The sequence below is a fragment of the Lynx canadensis genome, chromosome D1, assembly GCF_007474595.2.
Source record: "Lynx canadensis isolate LIC74 chromosome D1, mLynCan4.pri.v2, whole genome shotgun sequence".
In the NCBI taxonomy this organism is placed as follows: domain Eukaryota; kingdom Metazoa; phylum Chordata; class Mammalia; order Carnivora; family Felidae; genus Lynx; species Lynx canadensis.
Window position 1 is genome coordinate 1,829,992 of NC_044312.2, and position 21,319 is coordinate 1,851,310.

Sequence of the window (21,319 nt, forward strand, 5' to 3'; positions counted from 1 at the left end):
TGAGTTTTTAAATAAATTAAACCCAAGACTACGGTTCTTGGACTTAGTCAACCTTAGGCCACTGACTTTTTGTAGGTCCTGTTTTCACCGTTGTGGTTCCAGTTTAGCAGTTTTCTTTTCATCTCACTACTACTTGATAACATACTATAGAATTTATTTGTTATGTTTCTTATCTGCTGTCTGTCTGACTCCACTGGATCATAGTCCCACGAGAGTAGTGATGTTTTCTGGTTTTGTTGTAGCCCAAATACGTGAAGCTGTTGCTGTGGCCTAAACGGTCCACAGTTAAGCCCTGTGGAACTGGTGGTTGGGGGCGCAGGGGCGAGTGGCTGGGCTGCGGGAGGTGTAGCCACAGCTGAAAGGCTGTTGTACCCGTGCCAGAACTCTGATCGCCCACGATAGGCTAGACCCTTCTCCTCTGACTCTCCACAGATTGCTATAAAATTCTCCCTTTAAGCTGAGGAAATTAGAAGGGTTTTCTTTCCTACCATCGCATTTTATTCGAACCTTCGCCCCTAGCCCGTGTTGCTGGTGGTCATACACCTTTGCCCGGCTGTTAAGGAAAGTGGTGGGGGGGGGGCGGGGGAACACGTAGAATCCAGGAGCCACTCACTTGACCAGGTTGCGTGGTCTCTGGCAGCTGTGAGCCCCACATACAGTATGTGACATCACTGTTCAGATATACAGCGGTATAAAAGCAAGGAAATGAGTTATATTCTGAGTCAGAGCATGTTAATATTTCCATAACTGTGTTGCCTCTGTTCTTACAAAATGGGAATAAAATATTCTATAACCGGAAAGCACGAGGCTTCTACATTATGCCTTGTAGGTTGGGGGGAAAAGGCTGATAGTTAGTGAAACAAGATTGTAATCTTAGTTTTCCAAAAAGAGTCGTGTGCCTTTAAGCAATTTTAATGGAGTAATCTGAGTCCTTGTTGTCTCGTTTATCGATGGATTTAAATAATAACTTCCTTGAAACATTTATTGTGAGGATCTCTGAAAACAGGAGGGTTTTTAAATCGTATCTTGAAGGGGATTAGTTCACTTGGAGAACTTTGGATCTGAATTGTGTTTGAGAGCTCCTGTTGCTTTGGGACCCGGTGGAGGCAGGGAGCCACGCAGGGCTGCCACTTGACTTCAGCTGCTTCCTGCTGGGCGGGGGCCGCCCAGGTACCGATCCCCTCCTTCGTGGACCTTATGGAGAAATAGAAGTGAAAAGAAGGAAGGAATGAGACGTTTGGGTGCTAAGGTGTCCCGAGGAGACCTGTTCACCAGAATTGGGGTTAGGAGCTTAGACACATCCTCCCCAAGTGAGTGTGAGCGGCGGTTGTACTCGATTGGCCCAGCAGTGGAAAATCTACCACAAAAACAAAACAAAACAGAAACAACCAAAAGAGTGCTTAAACTATTCAGATTAAGACATGTATTTAAGATAGTTTTCATTTTTCAAATAGCACAATGTAACCATGCCTAGATGGTCATCTTATTATCAAGTGGACACTGTTCTTCCAAACACAGGGGAGTGTAAGGTAACACAGTGCTGAGTGTGGGTGTCTGCACGATTTTGTGTGTGCAAACTAATAAGGTCATCTAAACCAGCTCCACAGGGGCGTCTGAGGGGCTCAGCCAGTTGGGTGTCCCAACTTTGGCTCAGGTCATGATCTTGCAGTTTGTGAGTTTAAGCCCCACATCGGGCTCTGTGCTACAGTTCCGAGCCTGGGGCCTACTTCAGATTCTGTGTCTCCCTGTCTCTTTGCCCTTCCCTGCTCGTGCTTTGTCTCTCTCTTTCAGAAATAAACATTAAAAATAAATAAATAAATGAAGCTAGCTCCACAAAAATGGTTTTCCTTAAGTGATGGAAGCAGCCAGAAGTTTTAAATTGGTTTGATATTCTCATAGTATTAATGGCTTTGAATGTCTTAAATATTTCCACCAGTTTAAAGGATTTGTCACTCTTAGTTGACTGTACTGCTTAACTTGCTTTGCCAACTTAATGCTGTTTTCTCATGCTGACTGAACATAGTGGGTTAGGACTGGCCCAAATACCCTGTTCGTAAGGCTCTGTTCTATGAAACTTGAGAGCTTTAACTGATACCATGCCGACAAAATCTGTGTGCTGGGATATTCTGCACTAAGTTCCATCTTCTGGTCTATCCAACCCCAGCTTTCAACCTTGTAAGGAACCTGTTCATGCTTCTTTCTGCACTACAGCTGTGTTTTCCTTCCCTCAACTATATCCCCCCAGCCATGTATGTATGTGTGTGTGTGTGTGTGTATGATTTTCTATTTCCTTTTTTTAACTTTGTATTTTCTAATAGTTATATTAAAACAAGATGAAATTAATTTTAATACATTTTATTAAACCTAATATAGGTATGTGATATTGTTTCCTTAACATATAATAAATATATTTAAATTATGAATGGTACAAATTACCCTTTTGAGTAGTTGGTCCTTTCTTTGTACAAAGTCCTTGAAATCCAGTAAATATTCTGTATTTTTATAGCACCTCTCATTTCAGACTAGGAACGTTTCAAGTGCTCAGTAGCCCCGTGTGGTGTGGCTAACAATTGGATATTAGCTCTAGACAGGGAAGGTAATTTCCTAGAGAAAATTTAAAAATCCTTCTGGTCTTCATTGTTTTCCTAATTATTTTTAATATTTTATTTTAGTAAACATTTCGAACAAATGAAATAAACAAAGAAGGAGAATAGTACAATTAATCTGATTATTAAAAGTTTTCAAGATTTAGGACTTTCCTTTTTAATTTTTTTTTTTTTTTCATTTGAAGATAGTTGACATACAGTATATTAGTTGCTGGTATATGTCATAGTGTTTTGACAATTATGTACAACACTAAATGCTTGCCACAGTATGTCTCGTTGCCATCTGTCACCACACAAAGTGCAGTCTTCACTGACTATATACTCTCTGCTGTCCTTTTCATCCCCATGACTTATTTTATAACTGGAAGTTTGTACCTCTTAGTCCCTTCACCTGTTTCACCCATCCTCCCACCCCTACCCTCTGACAGCCACCAGTTTGTAATCTGTATTTATGTGTCTGTTTCTGTTATTGTTTGTTTGTTCATGTGTTTTGTGTTTTAGGGTCCACCTGTAAGTATACTCATACGGTATTTCCCTTTCTCTGTCTGCCTTATCTCACTTAACATACATAATACTCTCTAGGTCCACCCATGTTGTCGCAAGTAGCAAGATTTCGTTACATTTAACGGCTCAGTAATACTCCAGTGTGTGTATACACCACATCTTTCTCCATTCTTCTATCGATGGACATTTATGTTGCTTCCATATCTTGTCTCATGGAAATAATGCTGCAATACATGTAGAGGTGCCTATACCTTTTTGGATTAGCATTTTTGTTTTGGGGGAGTAAATACGCAGTAGAGGAGTAATTGGATTGTATGGTATTTCTAGTTCTCATATTTTGAGGAATCTTGATACTGTTTTTGATCGTGGATGGAACATTTGCATTCCCACCAACAGTGTACAAGGGATCCCTTTCCTCCACATGCTCACTGACATGTATGATTTCATGACTTTTTATTATCATTATCCATTCTGATTTGGATGAGGTGATATCTCATTGTGGTTTTGACTGGCATTTTCTTGATAATTGGTGATGTAGAGCCTCCTTCATTTGTTTATTGGCCATCTGTATGTCTTCTTTAAAGAAATGTCTCTTCAGGTCCTCTAGGCATTTTTTAGGCAGATTCTTTGGTGTGTGTGTGTGTGTTGGTGTTGAGTTCTAGAAGTTCTTTATATACTCTGAATATTATCCCCTTATTGGAAATATCATTTGCAAATATTTTTTCCCATTTAGTACATTGCCTTTTCATTTTGTTGATAGTTTCCTTCACTGTGGAAAAAGTATTTTAGCTTGATGTCTCAATAGTATACTTTTGCTTTTGTTTCCCTAGTTTGAGTAGACAGATCCAGAAAACTGTTGCTAAGGGCAATGTCCAAAAATTTGCTGCCTATGTTTTCTTTCAGGAGATTTATGGTTTCAGGTCTTACTTTTAGGTCTTTAATTCACTCTGAGTTTATTTTTCTGTATGGCTTACAAGTAAGTGGTCCGGTTTTATTCTTTTGCATGTAGCTGTCTAGTTTTCCTACCACCATTACTAAAGGGACTCTCTCCCCACCCCCCTTTGTATATTATTACCTCCTTTGTCACGGATTAATTGACTACCAGAGAATGAGCTTCCTTCCGGACTCTGTATTCTGTTCCATTGTTTTGTGTGTCTGTTTTTGGGCCAGTACCATACTGTTCTGATAACTACAGCTTTGTAGTGTATCTTGGAATCTGGGATTGTGATACCTCCAACTTCGTTCTTCTTTCTCAACCCATTTAGGGTCTTTTGTGGATCCATACAGATTTTAAGATTCTTTGTCCTGATTTTGTGAAAAATACGATTGGTAATTTGATAGGGATTGTGTGCATTCTGTAGATTTTTTTTAGGTAATATGGACATTTTAAAATATTTCTGGAATCCATGAACATGGAATATCTTTCCAGTTGTTTGTGGCATATTCGGTTTTTTTCATTATCATCATAATTTTCAGAATACAAGTCTTTCACCCTCTTGGCTACATTTTTTTCCTAGGAATTTTATTCTTGATACAGTTGTAAATGGGATTGTTTTCTTATTTTCTTTTTCCTGGTAGTTCATTATTATTGGATAGAAGTGCAACAAATTTCTGAATAATTTTGTATTCTACAAGCTCCCCAAATTCATTTATTTATTGTAAATTTTTATTATTAATTTTTTTTTTGGTGCCGACTTTAGGGCTTTCTGTGTATAGTGTCATGTTGTTTCCAAATAGTGACAGTTTGACTTTTTTTTTTTAAACCAATTTGGATGCCTTTTGTTTGTTTTTCTTGGCTGATTGCTGTGGCAAGCACTTACAATGCTTTATGTTGAATAAAAGTAGCAAGAGCGGACTTTGTTGTCTTATTCCTGATCTTAGAGGAAAAGCTCTCCATTTTCCATGATTGAGTATGATGTTAGCTGTGGTTTTGTCATATTTGGACTGTATTATGTTGAGATATATTCCCCCTAAACCCTTTGTTGAGGGTTTTTATCAGGAATGGATGTTTTACTTCATCAAATGTTTTTTCTGCGTCTGTTGAGATGATTTCATGGTTCTATGGTTTCATGGTCCCTGAGTTGAATACCACTTGATCATGGTGAATGGTCTTTTCAATTCAGTTTGCTAACATTTTGTTGAGGAGTTGTGCATCTATGTTCATCAGGAATGTTGGTCTGTAATATTCTTTATTCTTTTTCTTGTGTCTTTGTAATGTCTGTATCTGGTTTTGGTATCATAGTAATACTAGCCTCATAGAATGAATTTAGAAGTTTTCCTCCCTTTCCTATCTTTTGGAGTAATTTGAGAGGATAGATATTAACTCTTCTTTATATATTTGGTAGAATTCACCTGTGAAGACGTCTGGTCCTGGACTTCTGTTAATTGGGAGATTTTTTGGTTCCCAATTCGGTTTTGTTAGTAGCAATTCATCTGGTCAGATTTTCTCTTTTTTCTGTCTTGGAAGATTTTACGTTTGTAATAATTACCATTTTTTTCTAGATTTTTCAGTTTATTGGTGTATAATTTTTCATAGTAAAATCATAATTCTTTGTATTTCCCTCATTTTTTAACTTTTCCTTAATTTCTTTATTCTTTTTATTTCTGTTTAATTTTTTTTTCTTCTTAACATTTATTCATTTTTGAGAGAAAGAGAGACAGAGCGTGAGTGTAGGAGGAACAGAAAGAAAGGGAGACACAGAATCTGAAGCAGGCTCCAGGCTCTGACCTGTCAGTACAGAGCCCAGTGCAAGGCTAGAACTCACGAACTGTGAGACCATTATTAGAATTGAAGTTGGATGCTAAACCTACTGAGCCACCCCAATTTTTCTTTAATTTCTAATTTGGCTTGGGCCTTCTCTTTTTTTCTTAAGGAGTCCGGCTATAGGTTAATGGGTTTTGTTGATCTTTTTCAAAGAACCAGCTCTTAGTTTAATCTTTTCTATTGTGGTTTGGTTTTTTGGGTTTTGTTTTGTTTTTGTGGGTTGTTTGTTTGTTTGCTTGCTTTCTATTTCAGTTTTCTCTCTCACCTTTATTCATTATGTCATTACTTCTAACTCTGGGCTTTGTTCCTTTTTAAGCTTTTTTAAAGTTTATTTTATTTATTTGGAGAGAGAGAGAGAGACGGAGAGAGAGAGAGAGAGAGACAGCACTATTGGGGGAGAGGCAGTGAAAGGGGGAAAGAGAGAGATTCACAAGCAGGCTCTGCACTGTGAGCATGGAGCCTGATTAGGGTGTCAAACTCATAAACCATGAGATTATAACCTGAGCTGCAATCAAGAGTCAGACACTTAACTGACTGAGCCACCCAGATGCCCCGTTCTTTTTAATTTTTTTAATCGTAGGTTTAAATAATTTATGTGCATTTTCTCATTTCTTGATATACACCTGTATTACTATAAATTTAACTCTTAGAACTATTTTTGCTATACCCCAAAGATGGCCTCCATGTGTATGTGGGTTGTTTTGTTGTTGTTGTTGTTGTTGTTGTTGTATTTTGGTTTTGTGTGTGTGTGTTTCTTTTCTTTTTTTTTTTTTTTAGTTTTATTCTTGTGGTTGATTACTAGTTCCAAACTATTTTGGTTAGAGAAGATACTTGATATGATTCAATCTTATTACATTCACTGTGGCTTGTTTTATGGTCTAACATGTGATTTCTCCTGGAGAATGATCCATGTGCACTTGAAAAGAATGTGTATTCTGTTTTTGGACATAATGTTCCTATATATGTGTTAAATCCATTTGATCCAATGTGTGGTTTGAAGCCACTGTTTTCTTACTGATTTTCTGTCTTAATGATCTACCCATGGATGTAAATGGGATGGCTGCTAAAATTCCCTACTATTATTACTGTCAGTTTCTCTTTTTGTCTGTTAATATTTGTTTTATATATTTATGTGCTACTATGATGGGTGCATAGATATTTACAATTGTTATGTTGGCTTGATCCTTTCTTCATTATTTAGTGCCCCTCTTTTTCTCTTCTTACATAAAGCCTATTTTGTCTGACATAAATTTGGCTAGGTTTTTTTTTTTTTTTTCATTTCATTTGCATGGAATATCTTTTCCCATACCTTGACTTTTAGTCTGTATATGTCTTTAGATCTGAGGTTAGTTTCTTGTAGGTACCATACAGATTATAGATGGTTCTGGGTTCGGGAGTAAGGGGTTTATCCCTCCAGTCATCCAGTGTCTTTTGATTGGACCATTTAGTCCACTTACATGGAATTACTTATAGGTACATACTATTATCATTTTGTTAATTGTTTTCTGATTAGTTAGTTCCTTCTTGATTTCTTTTGGTTGATGACTTTCCTGTAGTGCTATGCTTTTCTTTCTTTCTTTTCTGGTGTATCTGTTAAAAGTGCTTCATTTGTGGTTGCCATGTGAGGTTCTTCTATAACATTCTATGTTTATGGTAGTCTATATTAAGTTGATTATCAGTTAAGTTCAAACACATTCTCAAAGCGCTACATGTTTACTCCTCCCCTTATATATATATGATATATATATATGATATGTATATATGATATATATATGATATAATGATAATGATATATATATATATATAATGATATAATGTCTTATCTTCTTATTTTGTGTGTCCTGGCACTAATTTTTGTAGATATGATTTATTTTACTACTTTTGTTTTTTAACCTTCACACTAGCTTTATAAGTGAGTGATCTACTTCCTTTACTATATGTTTGAATTTGCCAGTGGAATTCTCCTTCTATCATTTTCTTCTAGTTTTTGGCCTTCTTCTTTGAAAGATGTCCCTTTAACAATTCTTATACGGCTGTTTAGTGGTGACAAACTCTTAACTTTGTCTGCAAAACTCTTTATGTATCCTTCCATTCTGAATGATTCCTTTGCCATTTATTCTTATTTATTCTTGGTTGTAGATTTTCTTTTTCTTTTTCCCAGCATTTTGAATATATCATGTTACTGCTTACTGGCCTACAAAGTTTCTGCTGAAAGATCCGCTGATAGCCTTATGGGGTTTCCCTGGTATGGAACTAGTTGCCTTTCTCTCCTGCTTTTCAGGTTGTCTCATGTTTAATTTTTGACGTGTGAATTCTAGCGTGTCTTGGCGTGGACCTTCTTGGGTTCGTCTGATTTGGGCCTCCTGAGCTCTGTGAACCTGGATTTCTTTTTCCCCAGGTTAGGGAACTTTTCAACTATTGTTTCTTCAAAGAAATTTTCTGTCTCCTCTCTCTCTCTTCTTCTCGAACACTAGATTGTGAATGTTAGTATGCTGGATGTTGTCTCAGAGGTCCTAACCTATTCTCCGTATTTTTGGTACTTTTTTTCTTGTTTCTGTTTAGCTTGACTTCCACCAACCTGTCTTCCAGGTTGTTCACCCATTCTACATCCTCTGTTCTGCTGTTGATTTACATTAGTGTATTTTTTATTTCATGGTTGTATTCTTTAGTTCTCACTGGTTCTTTTTTTATATTTTCTATCTCTTTGAAGTTTTCACTGAATTCCTCCACTCTTCTCTCAAGTACAGTAGGTATCTTTATCACCCTTACTTTGAACTCTTCATCAGGTGGATTTCTCATCTCTGTTTCATTTTGTTCTTCTTCTGTGGTTTTGTCACTCTTTCTTTTGGAACATATTTCTTTGTCTCCTCATTTTGTCTCTCTGTTTTTGTTTCTTTGTATTACGTCGGTCACTTATGTGTCCCAGTCTCGATGGTAGTGGCCTCACGTAGAAAGCATCCTGTGTGGCTCGGAAGCACCATCCCTTTGTCACCAGATCGGATACTCCGGGAGTATCTGTCGTGTGGGTTGCATGTGCCCACCTGCTAGGACTTGGCAGTTGTGCCAAAGAGGAGGGCCAGCCTTCCGCCCTCTGGCCGCAGTGTGTGGCTCTGACTACTCCAGGCACCCTGGTGGCAGGGTCACCTCTAGCATAGCTGTTGAGGGGTCCGTATGCACTGCGGGAGGAGCGATGTTGGGTGGGGCTGGGTCCCTCTCCCCGCCACGTCTGGAGGAAGTCGCCTTCAGAGGGCTCTGGTCCTGGCCCGGGTTGGCACCAGGTGTGGCAGGGCAGCAGGGTCTTGGGGGGATGCTGAGACCGCCCACCTGGGTCTAGCAGGTGGCAGCAACTTGAGAGGCGTCCCTGCGAGGGCTGGTCTGCCGGGGAGAGCCGGGCTGAGGCAAGCAGAGCCACCAAGGTATACGGAAGTGTCACAGCTGCTTTCTGCTAGCATTGGGCCAGCCTGGCTGATGGGGAGCAGGTAAAATGGCCCCCGTGAGTGCTTCCGTTCCCGGAGAAAGTTCCCACCGATTCATGACCCTCCAACACGTGCCCTACAATTACTCATTAAATCTCCTGCACATACACGCCACACACTTCTCCAGCCTCCACTTCTGCGCTGGGTCTCGGCTCACAGTGTATGCTGGCCCTTTAAGAATGGAGTCTTTCTTTCCCACCACCTCTGGCTCTCCCAGAATTAAGCCCCACTGATTTTCAAAGCCAGACGTTTTGGGGTCTCATCTTTCCAGTATAGACACCTGGGGGGTGGTGCCTGATACGGGCTTGATCCCCTTGCTGTCCAAGAGGAGCTCTATGCCCACGGCCTCCCACCTGCCTGCGGCCACAACGCCAGGGTTTGCTTCCTGCTCTTCTCCACGTGGCTTTTTCTATGTATCTTGAGTCTCGGACGAGCACGTCTGCTGGTCTTTACTTTCAGAGTAGTGTTTTATGTAGTTATGGCCTTGGTGCCTCCATGGGAGAGAGGTGACTTCTCTCCCCAAATGAGTTAAAAAAAAAAAAAAATGCAACTCTTGGTGGGGAAGAAAGAAAGTAGGCAAAGGATTTCAGTAGGCAGCTTACATGAAGATCAAGAAGATATGGCGAATAAATGTAAAGTACTCGTTTCCACTGGTAATCAGGAAATGAAATTAAAGCTAATATATTGGCAAAATTCATAAATGTCAACAGACCAAGTATTGGCAAGGGTGTGGCACAGTATAAATCTTAAGCAGGATAAGTTAACCATAGGTGATTAGCATGATTTTGGGGAAACAGTTTGACAATATTACGAAAAATTGAGAATGACCATACACTTCACCTTAGCAACTTTATTGCGTGCGGTCAGATTTATGCAGATGTGGTTAAGGAGATATGTACCATCATGTTTATTGGAGTGTTTACTAGTAAACAATTAGCAGCGACTTAGATGTTCATCAGCAAAGGAATGAATCATTTGTTGAATGTTGACACAGCAGATACTCTGCAGCTGTTAAAAGTGAAAGAACAAAATGAATGCACCTAGACCAGGGATGAACAAAAAGAGCAGGTTGCAAATTCTGTATAACATACAGGTTGCAAACCTGAGGAACTACCATTTATTTCTTATGGCTACATGTATATTTAACAATGATGTAGAGCTAAATTCCAGATAACGATGAGGTCATGTAAGGGCAAAGAAGAACAGGAAAGGCAAAGTATGTAGACAGGATTTCAACCATGTCTATTACAGTTTACGTGTTTAGAAATATGGGACAACCATGGCAGTATGTTAATGTCCAATAACACCGAGTCATAGGAACATGCACATTTAAAAATGTTTTTCTGTGTGTTTGAAATATTTTATTAAAGATTTTTTTAACATTTATTTTTGAGAAAAGGAGAGAGAGAGAGAGAGAGAGAGAAAGAGAGAATCCCAAGCAGACTCCATGCTGTGAGCACATAGCCTGATGTGGGGCTCAGACTCACAAACGTTGAGATCATGACCTGAGCCAAAATCAAGAGTCGGCCACGTAACTGACTGGGCCACCCAGACACCCTGAATACTTTTATTTTTAAAAGGGGAGCATTCTGGCAAGTAAATCCATATCTCTTCAGCAATGCGGAAGAGATCCTCTTTCTCCATATCCTTGCCAACATCTGTTGCTTCCTGAGTTGTTAATGGTAGCCACTCTGACGGGTGTGAGGTGGTATCTCATTGTGGGTTTCATTTGTATTTCCCTGATGATGAGTGACATTGAGCATCTTTTCATGTGTCTGTTGGCCATCTGGATGTCTCCTTTGGAGAATTGTCTATTCATGTCTCGTGCCCATTTCTTCACTGGATTGTTTTTCAGGTGTTGATTTTGATAAGTTCTTTATAGATTTTCGATACTAACCTGTATCCAGTATGTCATTTGCAAATATTTTCTCCCATTCTGTCGGTTGCCTTTTAGTTTTGCTGATTGTTTCCTTGGCAGGGCAGAAGTCTTTTATTTTGATGAGGTTCCAGTAGTTCATTTTTGCTTTTATTTGCCTTGCCTCTGAGACGTGTAGAGTAAGAAGTTGCTGTGGCTGAGGTCAAAGAGGTTGCTGCCTGTGTTCTCCTATAGGGTTTTGATGGTTTACTCTCTCACATTGAGGTCTTTCATCCATTTTGAGTTTATTTTTGTGTGTGGTGTAAGAAAGTGGTCCAGGTTCAATATTCTACATGTTGCTGTCCAGTTTTCTCAACCCCATTTGCTGAAGAGACTGTCTTTTTTCCATTGGATATTCTTTCCTGCTTTGTTGAAGATTAGTTGACATATAGTTATGGGTCCATTTCTGGATTCTCTATTCTGTTCCATTGGCCTCTGTGTCTGTTCTTGTTAAGCTTGATGAATTCTTGATTTTAATATTAGGAATCCACTTGCCCAGAGACTTATTAGATCCTCCATGCTGTCTTTTTCAGTAATAAGGGAAATATTTGGGGCCTGTCTTCTTTCACTCCTTTCTTTAAAGAATAACTGCATTTGGAGCAAGGGTAGCATTTGTTGCTATCATTCCAATCCCTAATATGTTTACATTATTTCATTCTAGGGAATGGGGAGGTCTTTGAATTTCACAGATGGACAGGGTAATCTGAGCGGGTGTGGAGAGAAAAGGAAAGATTTCGAAGGTGCTGATTGCAGGTGGCGGGCGTGGGCAGTTTGATGGCATGTTGGAGGGTTGGGGGAGTTAAGGACGTCTGTCGGAGGCCCATGAGGAGGCGCAGGCTAGGGAGGGGTAGGCTCCGGAGAGGCCTGTTTCTCAGCAGCCCTTGCTGGTGAGGAAAGAAACAGCAAGAGTTTCTATCCCCATATACTCATCTTAAATAGCCAGCTTGTGGCACCGTCAGTGGGAAGTGTGTTGACAAATTTCTAGGCAGACTAATGGAGCTTGAAACTTGATGGAATTTTCAGAAGAGGCCTTACCTCTTACCTAGGTGGAGGTCTTACCTGGAGAGGTTCTAGCACTGAAATTAGCGGGTACTCTCAATTTTAATTAACATTTTTTCAAGGCCAACATGCTTTACCAGCTCTTAAAGTAGCCTGCACATCATCACGTCAATGCTGTTGGAGAATATTAAAGTTAGGCGTTCCGTCATTCTGTCGTTACTCCAGCTCTCGCGCAAGCAAACACGTCGTTCATCTTTCTGTGGAACGGCAACCGTGCTGTAAAATTAGCTGTTCAAAACTGTTGGTCAAGGCGTCTGCTAGTGTCTCCCCACACCTCCACCACTCCCTAAAATACACACTCCACCAGCGCAAAGTGTTGTCATTACTCTAAATTCTAGAGCACTTTCATTTAACATGTTGAAACATGTTTAATGGTATTTGACAGTAGCCATTAGGGCAGGTTGAGCACTCATTTAACATGTTGAAACTCTGTCACACTCGTAAGATTGTTTTGTATTTTCTGAGACTGTAGGTGTGGCTCTGAATACAAAATACTGATTTTAGATTTGATGCCTTTAAAAAACTCAGGGTAGATTCACAGTGCAGAAACTAAAAGAATGAATACTTTTGAGGAAGAAATATGGAACGAATATCACCAAAATAAGTATATTTCTAGTTTCATAATTTCCTAAATGTACACAAAGGTTAATTTAGAGAAAAAGATTACCTTTTTTTTAAGTTTACTTACTTTGAGAGAGAAACAGAGAGAGAGAGTGCTTGCACACAAGTTGGGGACAAGCAGAGAATCCCAAGCAGGGTCCACACCATCAGCACAGATCCTGACACAGGGCTTGGTCCCACGAACTGGGAGATCATGACTGGAGCCAAAATCGAGAGTCAGATGCTTATTAACTGGCTGAGCCACCCAGGTGTCCCTAACTCTTTTTTATTCTCTCAGCTCTGCATGGCATGTCTAAAGTGTTTTTCATTCAACTTTCTGACTTTCATTCTGTTCTTTTAAAAATGACGTCAGAGGGGTACCTGGGTGGCTCAGTCGGTTAAATGTCCGACTTCGGCTCAGGTCACGATCTCGCGGTCCGTGAGTTTGAGCCCCGCGTCGGGCTCTGGGCTGATGGCTCAGAGCCTGGTGCCTGCTTCCGATTCTGTGTCTCCCTCTCTCTCTGCCCCTCCCCCGTTCATGCTCTGTCTCTCTGTGTCTCAAAAATAAATAAAACGTTAAAAAAAATTTTTTTTAAATGACATCAGAATTCCAAGCAGGGAGCACATAATCTCCTTTAATTGTGCTTTTATTTCACCCTCTTGGAGAAAGAGTAACTTTTTGGCATTTTCCGTTATATTTCTATTAATCTAATGCCCACATACCTGCAGTTGTAACTAATGACATTTGTATTTTTTTCTAAACGATCTGCTCAATAAATAAATAATAAAGTATCCACTAAAATCGAGAATTCAGTCTATAGCGAGATCACTGTGAACGCCGGTCTGGGTCTTCCCGTTTCTGTTTTCAGATTTAATACCCTCATCTCTGTTTTCATAATACTTGGCATCCGTGGTCGTTAGAATGCGGTGACCTGACGTTTCCGGCTGTGATCTCACAGCTTGTTGTTTCCCCGCAGATGGGCGGCTTGCTGCTGGAAGGCTGCAGCTTTGACGGGAGTCGGCTCGCTGAGAACCAGCACGACTCTCCCAGCGTGTCGCCCGTCCTCCCTTGCTGTGTGGGCTGGATCCCCCAGGTAAGGCGCCTCTGCCTTCGTGATGGCGTAGTCTTGTCTGTGTATTGTCTCTTTACTTTCTGACCTCACCTGCACTGCAACGGATTTCTAGTCAAGATATCGTGCCGTTTATCATTTTTACAATGTACAGGACATTTAAAAATCTTTATTTTGTTATAGAAAGAATGGCAATATAGTTTTTAATTTCTAAATCACGTATATCCTGGTAAGAAACAGCCTTTAGTGATCATGTGGATTGCCACGTGTTGTTCGTGTGTGGTCACAGTTAGCCATGCGGTGGCTAGCAGTGTCGGCAGGTTCGTACACATCTGGTTTCGGTCACACGGGGTCACCATGCTGGGCGTAGGCACGTGAAGAAAGCAGTCCTTTTTTGTAAATTGAAGTACAGTTGACACACCATGTCACATTAGTGTCAGGGGTGCAGCACAGGGGTTCAACAGGTCTGTGCTGTGTCCCCCACGAGTGTAGCTGCCATCTGTCCCCACACGGCATAGAACACTATCGACTGTACTCCCTGTGTTGTACCCTTTGTCCCCATGACTGATTCATCCCAGAGCTGGAAGCCTGTACCTCCCACAACGCTCCACCCATTCTGTCCGTCCCCCATACCCTCTGGCCACCACTGGATTGTCTTCTGTGTTTACGGGTCTGCTTCCGTGTTGTTTATTGGTTTGTTTGATTTGTTTCTTAGATTCCACATAGAGATGGAGTCCTATGGTATTTGTCTTTCTCTGACTTACTTCACTTAGAGTAACACTCTCTTGGTTTATCCATACTGTCACAAATAGCCAGATCTCATTCTTTTTCAGGACTGAGTTATCTGTTCTCTGTGTGTGTGTGCACATACACACTCTCCATTCATACACTCTGCTGCGTCCACTCGTGTCATCTCTCAGGAGACACCGAGGTTGTATCCTCATCTTGGCTGTTATAAATTATGCCACAATAAATAGAGGGGTATGTTTATCTTTTCAAATGAGTATTTTTGTTTTTCTTGGGTAAATATGCAGTAGTGGAATTACTGAATAGGTATGGTATTTGTACTTTGAGGTTTTTAAGTAACCTCCATACATTCTCCACGGTGGCGGCCATCTGAATTCCCACCAGCTGAGCACAAAGGATCCTTTTTGTGCACATTCTCAGCAACGCTTGCTATCCCTGGTCTTTTGACACTAGCCATTAGGACAGGTGTAAGCTGGTAAGTCCCTGTGCTTCTTTGATGTTAGTGATGTTGAGCATCTTTTCATCTGTATGTTTTCTTGGAAAAATGTCTACTCAAGTCCTCGGCCTAGTTTGTAATCAGAGCATTTGTTTTTGGCAGGGGAGTTGACCTGTGTAAGTTCTTTACATATTTTGGGTATTAATCCTTTATCAGATATGTAATTGCAAATACCTTCTTTCATTCAGTAGCTTGCCTTTTCGTTTTGTTGATGGTTTCCTTGCTGTATTAAAGCATTTAATTTTGGTGTAGTTCCAATACTTCATTTTTGCTTTTGGTTCCCTCGCCTGAGGAGACATACCTAGAAAAAGGTTATGGCCCATAACACTGAGCTTACTACCTGTGTTTGCTTCTAGGAGTTATACGGTATCAGGTTCACATTTAAGTCATTGATCCATTTTAAGTTTATTTTTGTGTGTGGTGTAAGGAAGTGGTCCAGTTTCATTCTTCAGCAGGTAATGGTCAGTTTTCCGAGCACCCTTTATTGCCTCAATTATTGTTTTTTAATTGTGTATTCTTTTTAATGGGTTGACCATATGAGCTTGGGTTTGTTTCTGGGCTTTCTTTTCTATTATCTGTGTGTCTCCTTTTATGCAAGTTCCATACTGTTCTGATCACCACAGCTTCATAGGTTATCTTGGAATCTGGGAATGTGACACCCCCAACTTGGTTCTTCTTTCTCAAGATGGCTTGGGCTATTTAGGGTCTTTTATGGGTCCATACAGATTTAAGGATTCTTTGTTCTAGTTCTCTGAGAAATGCTGTGGGTACTTTGATAGGGATTGCATTGAATCTACAGATTGCTTTGAATGGTGTGGACATTTTAGCAACATTAATTTTTCCACTTCTCGATCTGGATATGTTAACACTGGTTTGTGTTGTCTTGCATTTATTTCATCAGAATTCTGTACTTTTAGGTTACTGGTATTTCACCTCCTGGGTTAAGTGTTTTCTTGGTGCTTTTTTCTTGCTGGTGCAACTATAAATGGAATGGTTTCCTTAGTTTCTCTGCTCTTTTGTTAAGAGTGCATAGAAACGCAACAGGCTTGTGTATATTGATTTTGTATCTTGCAGCTTCACTGAATTCATTTATTTTAATGGTATTCGGTGGAGTCTTTAGGGTTTTCTACATGCAGCATCATGTCATCTGCCAACACTGACAGTTTTAGTTCTTTACCCCTTTGGATGCCATTTCTTTCTGTTGTCTGTTATGTCTCGGACTTCCAGTGTGACTTTGAATACTTGTGGTGGGAGTGGACTTCTTGTCTGGTCCTTGATCGTCAAGGAAAAGTCCTGTTTTTCACTACCGAGTATGGTTAGCTCTACGCTTGTCCTTCACGGCCTTTATTATGTTGAGGTATGTTCCCTCTAAACCCTTTTTGCCGAGGGTTTTTATCATGAGTGGATTTGAAACTTTTTTGCTTTTTCAGCACAAGTGAGATGATAATGTGATTTTTATCCTTAACTTTGTTAATGTGGTCTATGACACTGAATGATCTGCAGGTCATCGAACCAGCCTTATGTCCCTAGAATAAATTCCACTCGATTATGGTGAATGATCCTCATAATTTATTGTTGAATGTCCTTTGCTGATATTTTATTGAGGATTGTTGCTCTATATTCTTTGGGCTTATTGGTCTGTATTTCCTTTTTTTTTTTTTTTTTTTTTTTTGGTAGTGTTTTTGTCTGATTTTGATGTCAGAATAAGGGTTTTGTACAATGAATTTGGAAGTTTTCCTTCCTCTTTGATTGTTTGGGATAGTTTAGGGAGTGTAGATATTAAGTCTTACCTAAATGTTGGGTAGATGGGGCGCCTGGGTGGCTCAGTCGGTTGAGCGTCCGACTTCAGCTCAGGTCATGATCTCACAGTCCATGAGGTCGAGCTCTGTGCTGACAGCTCAGAGCCTGGAGCCTACTTCGGATTCTGTGTCTCCCTCTCTTTGAACCTCCCCTGCTTGTGCTCTCTCTCTCTTAAAAGTAAGCATAAAAAAGTTTAAATGCTTGGTTGAATTTATTTGTGAAGCCATCTGACCCTACACTTTTGTTTGTTGGGAGTTCGGGATTACTGATTAAATTTGATTATTAGTATTCAGTCTGTTCAGATTTTCTATTTTTTCTCGATTCATTCTTGGAAGATTTTATGTTTCTAGGAGTGTCTCCGTTTCTTCTAGATTGTCCAGTTTGGTGGCATGAAATCTTTCATAGTAGTGCCATATCATCCTGTGTGTTTCTGAGGTGCCACGTGTTACGTGGGTCTCACTTTGGACTTTGTGTATTTGGGTCTTCTCTGTCTTCTCTGGGTGAATTTGGTGAAGGGCATGGCAGTCTTGTTTATGTTTTCAAAGAACCAACTTTTGCTTTCACTGCTCTTTTCCATGTTTTTTACTATTTATTTCATATATTTCTGCTCTCATCTTTTTTTCCTTCTACTAATTTAGGGTTTTGTTGTGTTGTTTTTAACAGTTCTTCAGATGTAAGGTTAGATTATTTGAGGTTTTTCTGGTTTCTTGAGGCAGGCTTGCATCAATATACATTTCCCTCTTTTACAGCTGCTTTGGTTGTGTGCCAGTGTTTTTGGACTGTTGTTTTTTCATTTTCCTTTGTCACCATGAGTTTTTTATTCCTTTTAGATTTTATATATATATAATTATTATATATTATATTGCATGTATATTATATATTACATATATGTAATATTCCTTTTATATTTTATTTATTTATTTATTTTTGAGAGCATGAGCAGCGGGAGGGGTGGGGGGAAGCACACAGAATCCGAAGCAGGCTTTAGGCTCTGAGTTGTCAGCACAGAGCCGGACGCGGGGCTCGAACCCATGAACCATGAACTCATGACCTGAGCTAAAGTTGGACATTTAACCAACTGAGCCCCCAGGCACCCCCATTCCTGTCAGATTTCTGCATTGACCTGTTGGTTGTTTAGTAGCATGTGGTTTAGCTTCCGTTTTTTTTTTTTCCATATCTTTGTGGTCAGAAAAGAAGCTTGATATGATTTCACTCTTCTTTACTCTATTTAGACTTGTTTTGTTGACTAACAGGTGATCTCTTATAGGGAAAACTCCATGTCCACTTGAAAAGAATGTGCATTCTGTGGTTTTTGTGTGGAATGTTCTGAATATATCTGGTCTAATGTGTAATACAAGGAAATGGTTTTCTTATTTGTTTTTTGCCTGGATGATTTCTTTGTTGAGGAAGACAGTGTGTTAAATTTCCCTACTATTATTGTATTATATCTGTTAATATTTGCTTTGTATTTAGATGTACAAATGTTGAGTGCCTAGATATTCACACTTGTTATATGCTTTTGTTAGATTGATCCTGTTATCATTCTACGGTGCCCTTCCTTGCCTGGTTACAATCTTTTAATTTCTGTTTTGTCTAACATAATACATATTGCTACCTCAAGGTTTTTTTTTTATTCCATTCTCATGAATTATCTTTTTTCCATGTCTTCATTTTCAGTCTCTGTATGTCTTAGGGTCTAAGGTGAGTCCCCCACAGGCAGCAGATGGATGGGTCTTGTTTTGTTATGCATTCATTCACCCCATGTCTGTTGATGGAGCATTTAGACTATTTCCATATAAAGTAATTGTTGATGAGAATTATTGGCATTTTGTTCATCATTTTCTGGTTGTTTTTGTAGTTCTTCCTTGTTTCTTTCATCATCTCTTGCCCTATTTCCTAGTGATAGATGACTGTCCATAGTGTTCCACTTGCCTTTCCCTTTATTTTTAATGTATCTGTTGTACATTTTTGTTTTGTAGTTATCATGAGGTTTATATATAGGATGCTAAGAATATAGCAGTCTGTTGTGTGTTGCTGGTCACAAAGTTTGAATACTTTCTAAAAGAACTTCATTTTTGCTATCTCTTTGATTTTGTAAGTCCCTTAACACTAATTTTTAAAATAATTGATTTTCCCATTTTTAACCTTTATACTGGCTTTTTAAGTGCTTGCTCTCCTACCATTACTGTATGTTTGCTGGTACGGATAAAATTTTTTTCCATTCTTCATTTTTGTCTGATTATGGCCCTTCGTTTTCCCCTTAAAGAAGTTCGTTTTCACATTTAAGGCCTGTTCAGTAGTGATCGACTCCTTTTAGGTTTTTCTGGTAAACTCTTTCTCTCTCCTTCAATCTGAATGGTAAACTTGAAGGGGAGGTATTCCTCTAGTGTTTTTACCTTTTGTCACTTAGACTGTATCGTGCACCTCCCATGTGGCCTGCAGATTTCTGTTGAAAAGCCAGCTGATAGCCTTATGGGGTTTCCCTGTCTGTAACGAGTTGCTGCTCTTGTGCTCCTTTAAAAATTCTCTCTTTATATCTAATAGTCAATATTTTAATTGTTGTGTTTCATGATGTGGACCTCCATGGGTTCATCTTGTTTGGAACTTTCTGGGCTTCCTGAACATGGATGTCTGTTTCCTTTCCCAGGTTAGGGAAATTTCTACCTACTACTCAGATCAGTTTTCTGTTCCTTTCCCTCTCTTCTCCTCTGGGACTCCTGTAATACACGTGTTGTCCAAGAGATCCCTTACTTCATCCTCATTTTGCTGTGCAGCTTGGGTGTTTCCATCACCCTGTCTTCCAAACAGCTGATGCATTATTCTACATCCTCTAATCTTTTGATTCCCTCTGTAGTTTCATTTCAGTTATTGTGTTCTCCCTTTCTGACTGGTTCTTTTTCATATTTTCTCTTTGTTGAAGTTCTCCTGGAGTCCATTTCCTCTCCTCTTTGACCATTGCTTTCACCTCTATTGCTCACCGTGCTTACCTTCACTCCATGTAGTCCTTCTCTGAGGTTTTCTCTTGTTTTTTCATTCAGAGCATATTCTTCTGTTTCCTCATTTTACTTGACTGCGTGTTCTGGCAATTAGGCAGACAGCTATTTCTACTCAGTGTGAACGGTCTATGTGTGCTCATCCCCTGGGTAGACTCTGTGTGACTGGGGCTGGGGCTTCCCTCGTGGAACGGCCACAGCTAATGTGGCCAAAGGCTGGGCCCGTCCCAGCACTGTTCACACGGAGGGCGCCCTGGTAGGACAGCTAGAGTGTCACTGGGCAGTCTGTACCAGTGCATGCCCTGACACATCATCTGGAGCTGAAGCGGTGCAGGCCTGGGGTGTGTCACCATGGGGCCACAGCTGGGGCTGTAGTGAGTGCTGACAAGGGGTGTCCCAGTGTGTGTCAGACAGGGGCTGGTGTGGGCTGGCATCCCAGGGCTCACTGAGGCACCCGCACCCTGTTCCCGTCTCCTCGAGCAGGGTGGAGGGAAACGAAATCAGTCATGATCACCAGCCTCTCCCTCCCAGAGAGAGTTCCAGAAGCTTTCCCCACCACCCCCAATTCAGCAGACGTCGTGGTAAGGGCTGGATCTTTTATATTCTGGTTGCTCTTTTAAACTGTAGCTTTTTCTCTATGAGCTGGGAGGGGCTAGGGGCCCGGGGCTCGCTGGGCAGCGCCCGGCCATGGCACCAGACCTTGGCCTCACTGTGCCGTCAAGGTGGAGGGAAACATAAACCATGGGATTTCCCAGCCCCTCGACGGGCAGAGAGTTCCAGCAGCTGTCTCCGGATCAGCGGGGTTCTAGGCCTGATTTCCTTACAGTTCAGTTGTCTATTAATCATGGCTTTTCTGTGCAGGGGCATTTGCTTGCCGTCTCTCAGGACTGTCCCTCCCCTGCAGTTCATCATGTAGGAGGACATGTCCTCTGTTACCTGGTTCCCCCTCCCTTTTCTCTGTGTCCCTGTCCTGCACAGCCAGCTGCTTCTTCAGGATGAGCCGCTCTGCAGACAGCTGAGGGTCCGGTCCAGGGTGGAGTGGAGTTTATTCAGGACCCTTCCAAAGAAGGAAGAAAATGGTCTTGACAAAGACTTAACAATCCCCACTTTAAAACCCTCAATTATTAAAAGAACTTTTGACAGTGGAACTTGGGAGATATTTGCACTTAAAACACTACATAGTTGTAGATGAAGCATGCAACTTTTACTTAATAAAATTTTAAAATACGAGTATATGTGAGTACACTTTAAAGTTTTAATGCTGCATGTAATGACTAAAAACTATTTCA

At 40.4% G+C, this 21,319-nt stretch overlaps 1 protein-coding gene across 3 annotated transcripts in view; it reads left to right on the forward strand.

The window, feature by feature from the left end:
• Positions 1-21,319, forward strand: part of DYNC2H1 (dynein cytoplasmic 2 heavy chain 1) — a 341,058-nt gene that overhangs the window by 298,279 nt on the left and 21,460 nt on the right. For all 3 annotated transcript variants that reach the window (XM_030333927.1, XM_030333929.1, XM_030333928.1), the window contains exon 88: positions 13,902-14,018. In XM_030333927.1, coding sequence (XP_030189787.1) covers positions 13,902-14,018 — 117 coding nt within the window. The remainder of the gene's footprint in view (positions 1-13,901; positions 14,019-21,319) is intronic.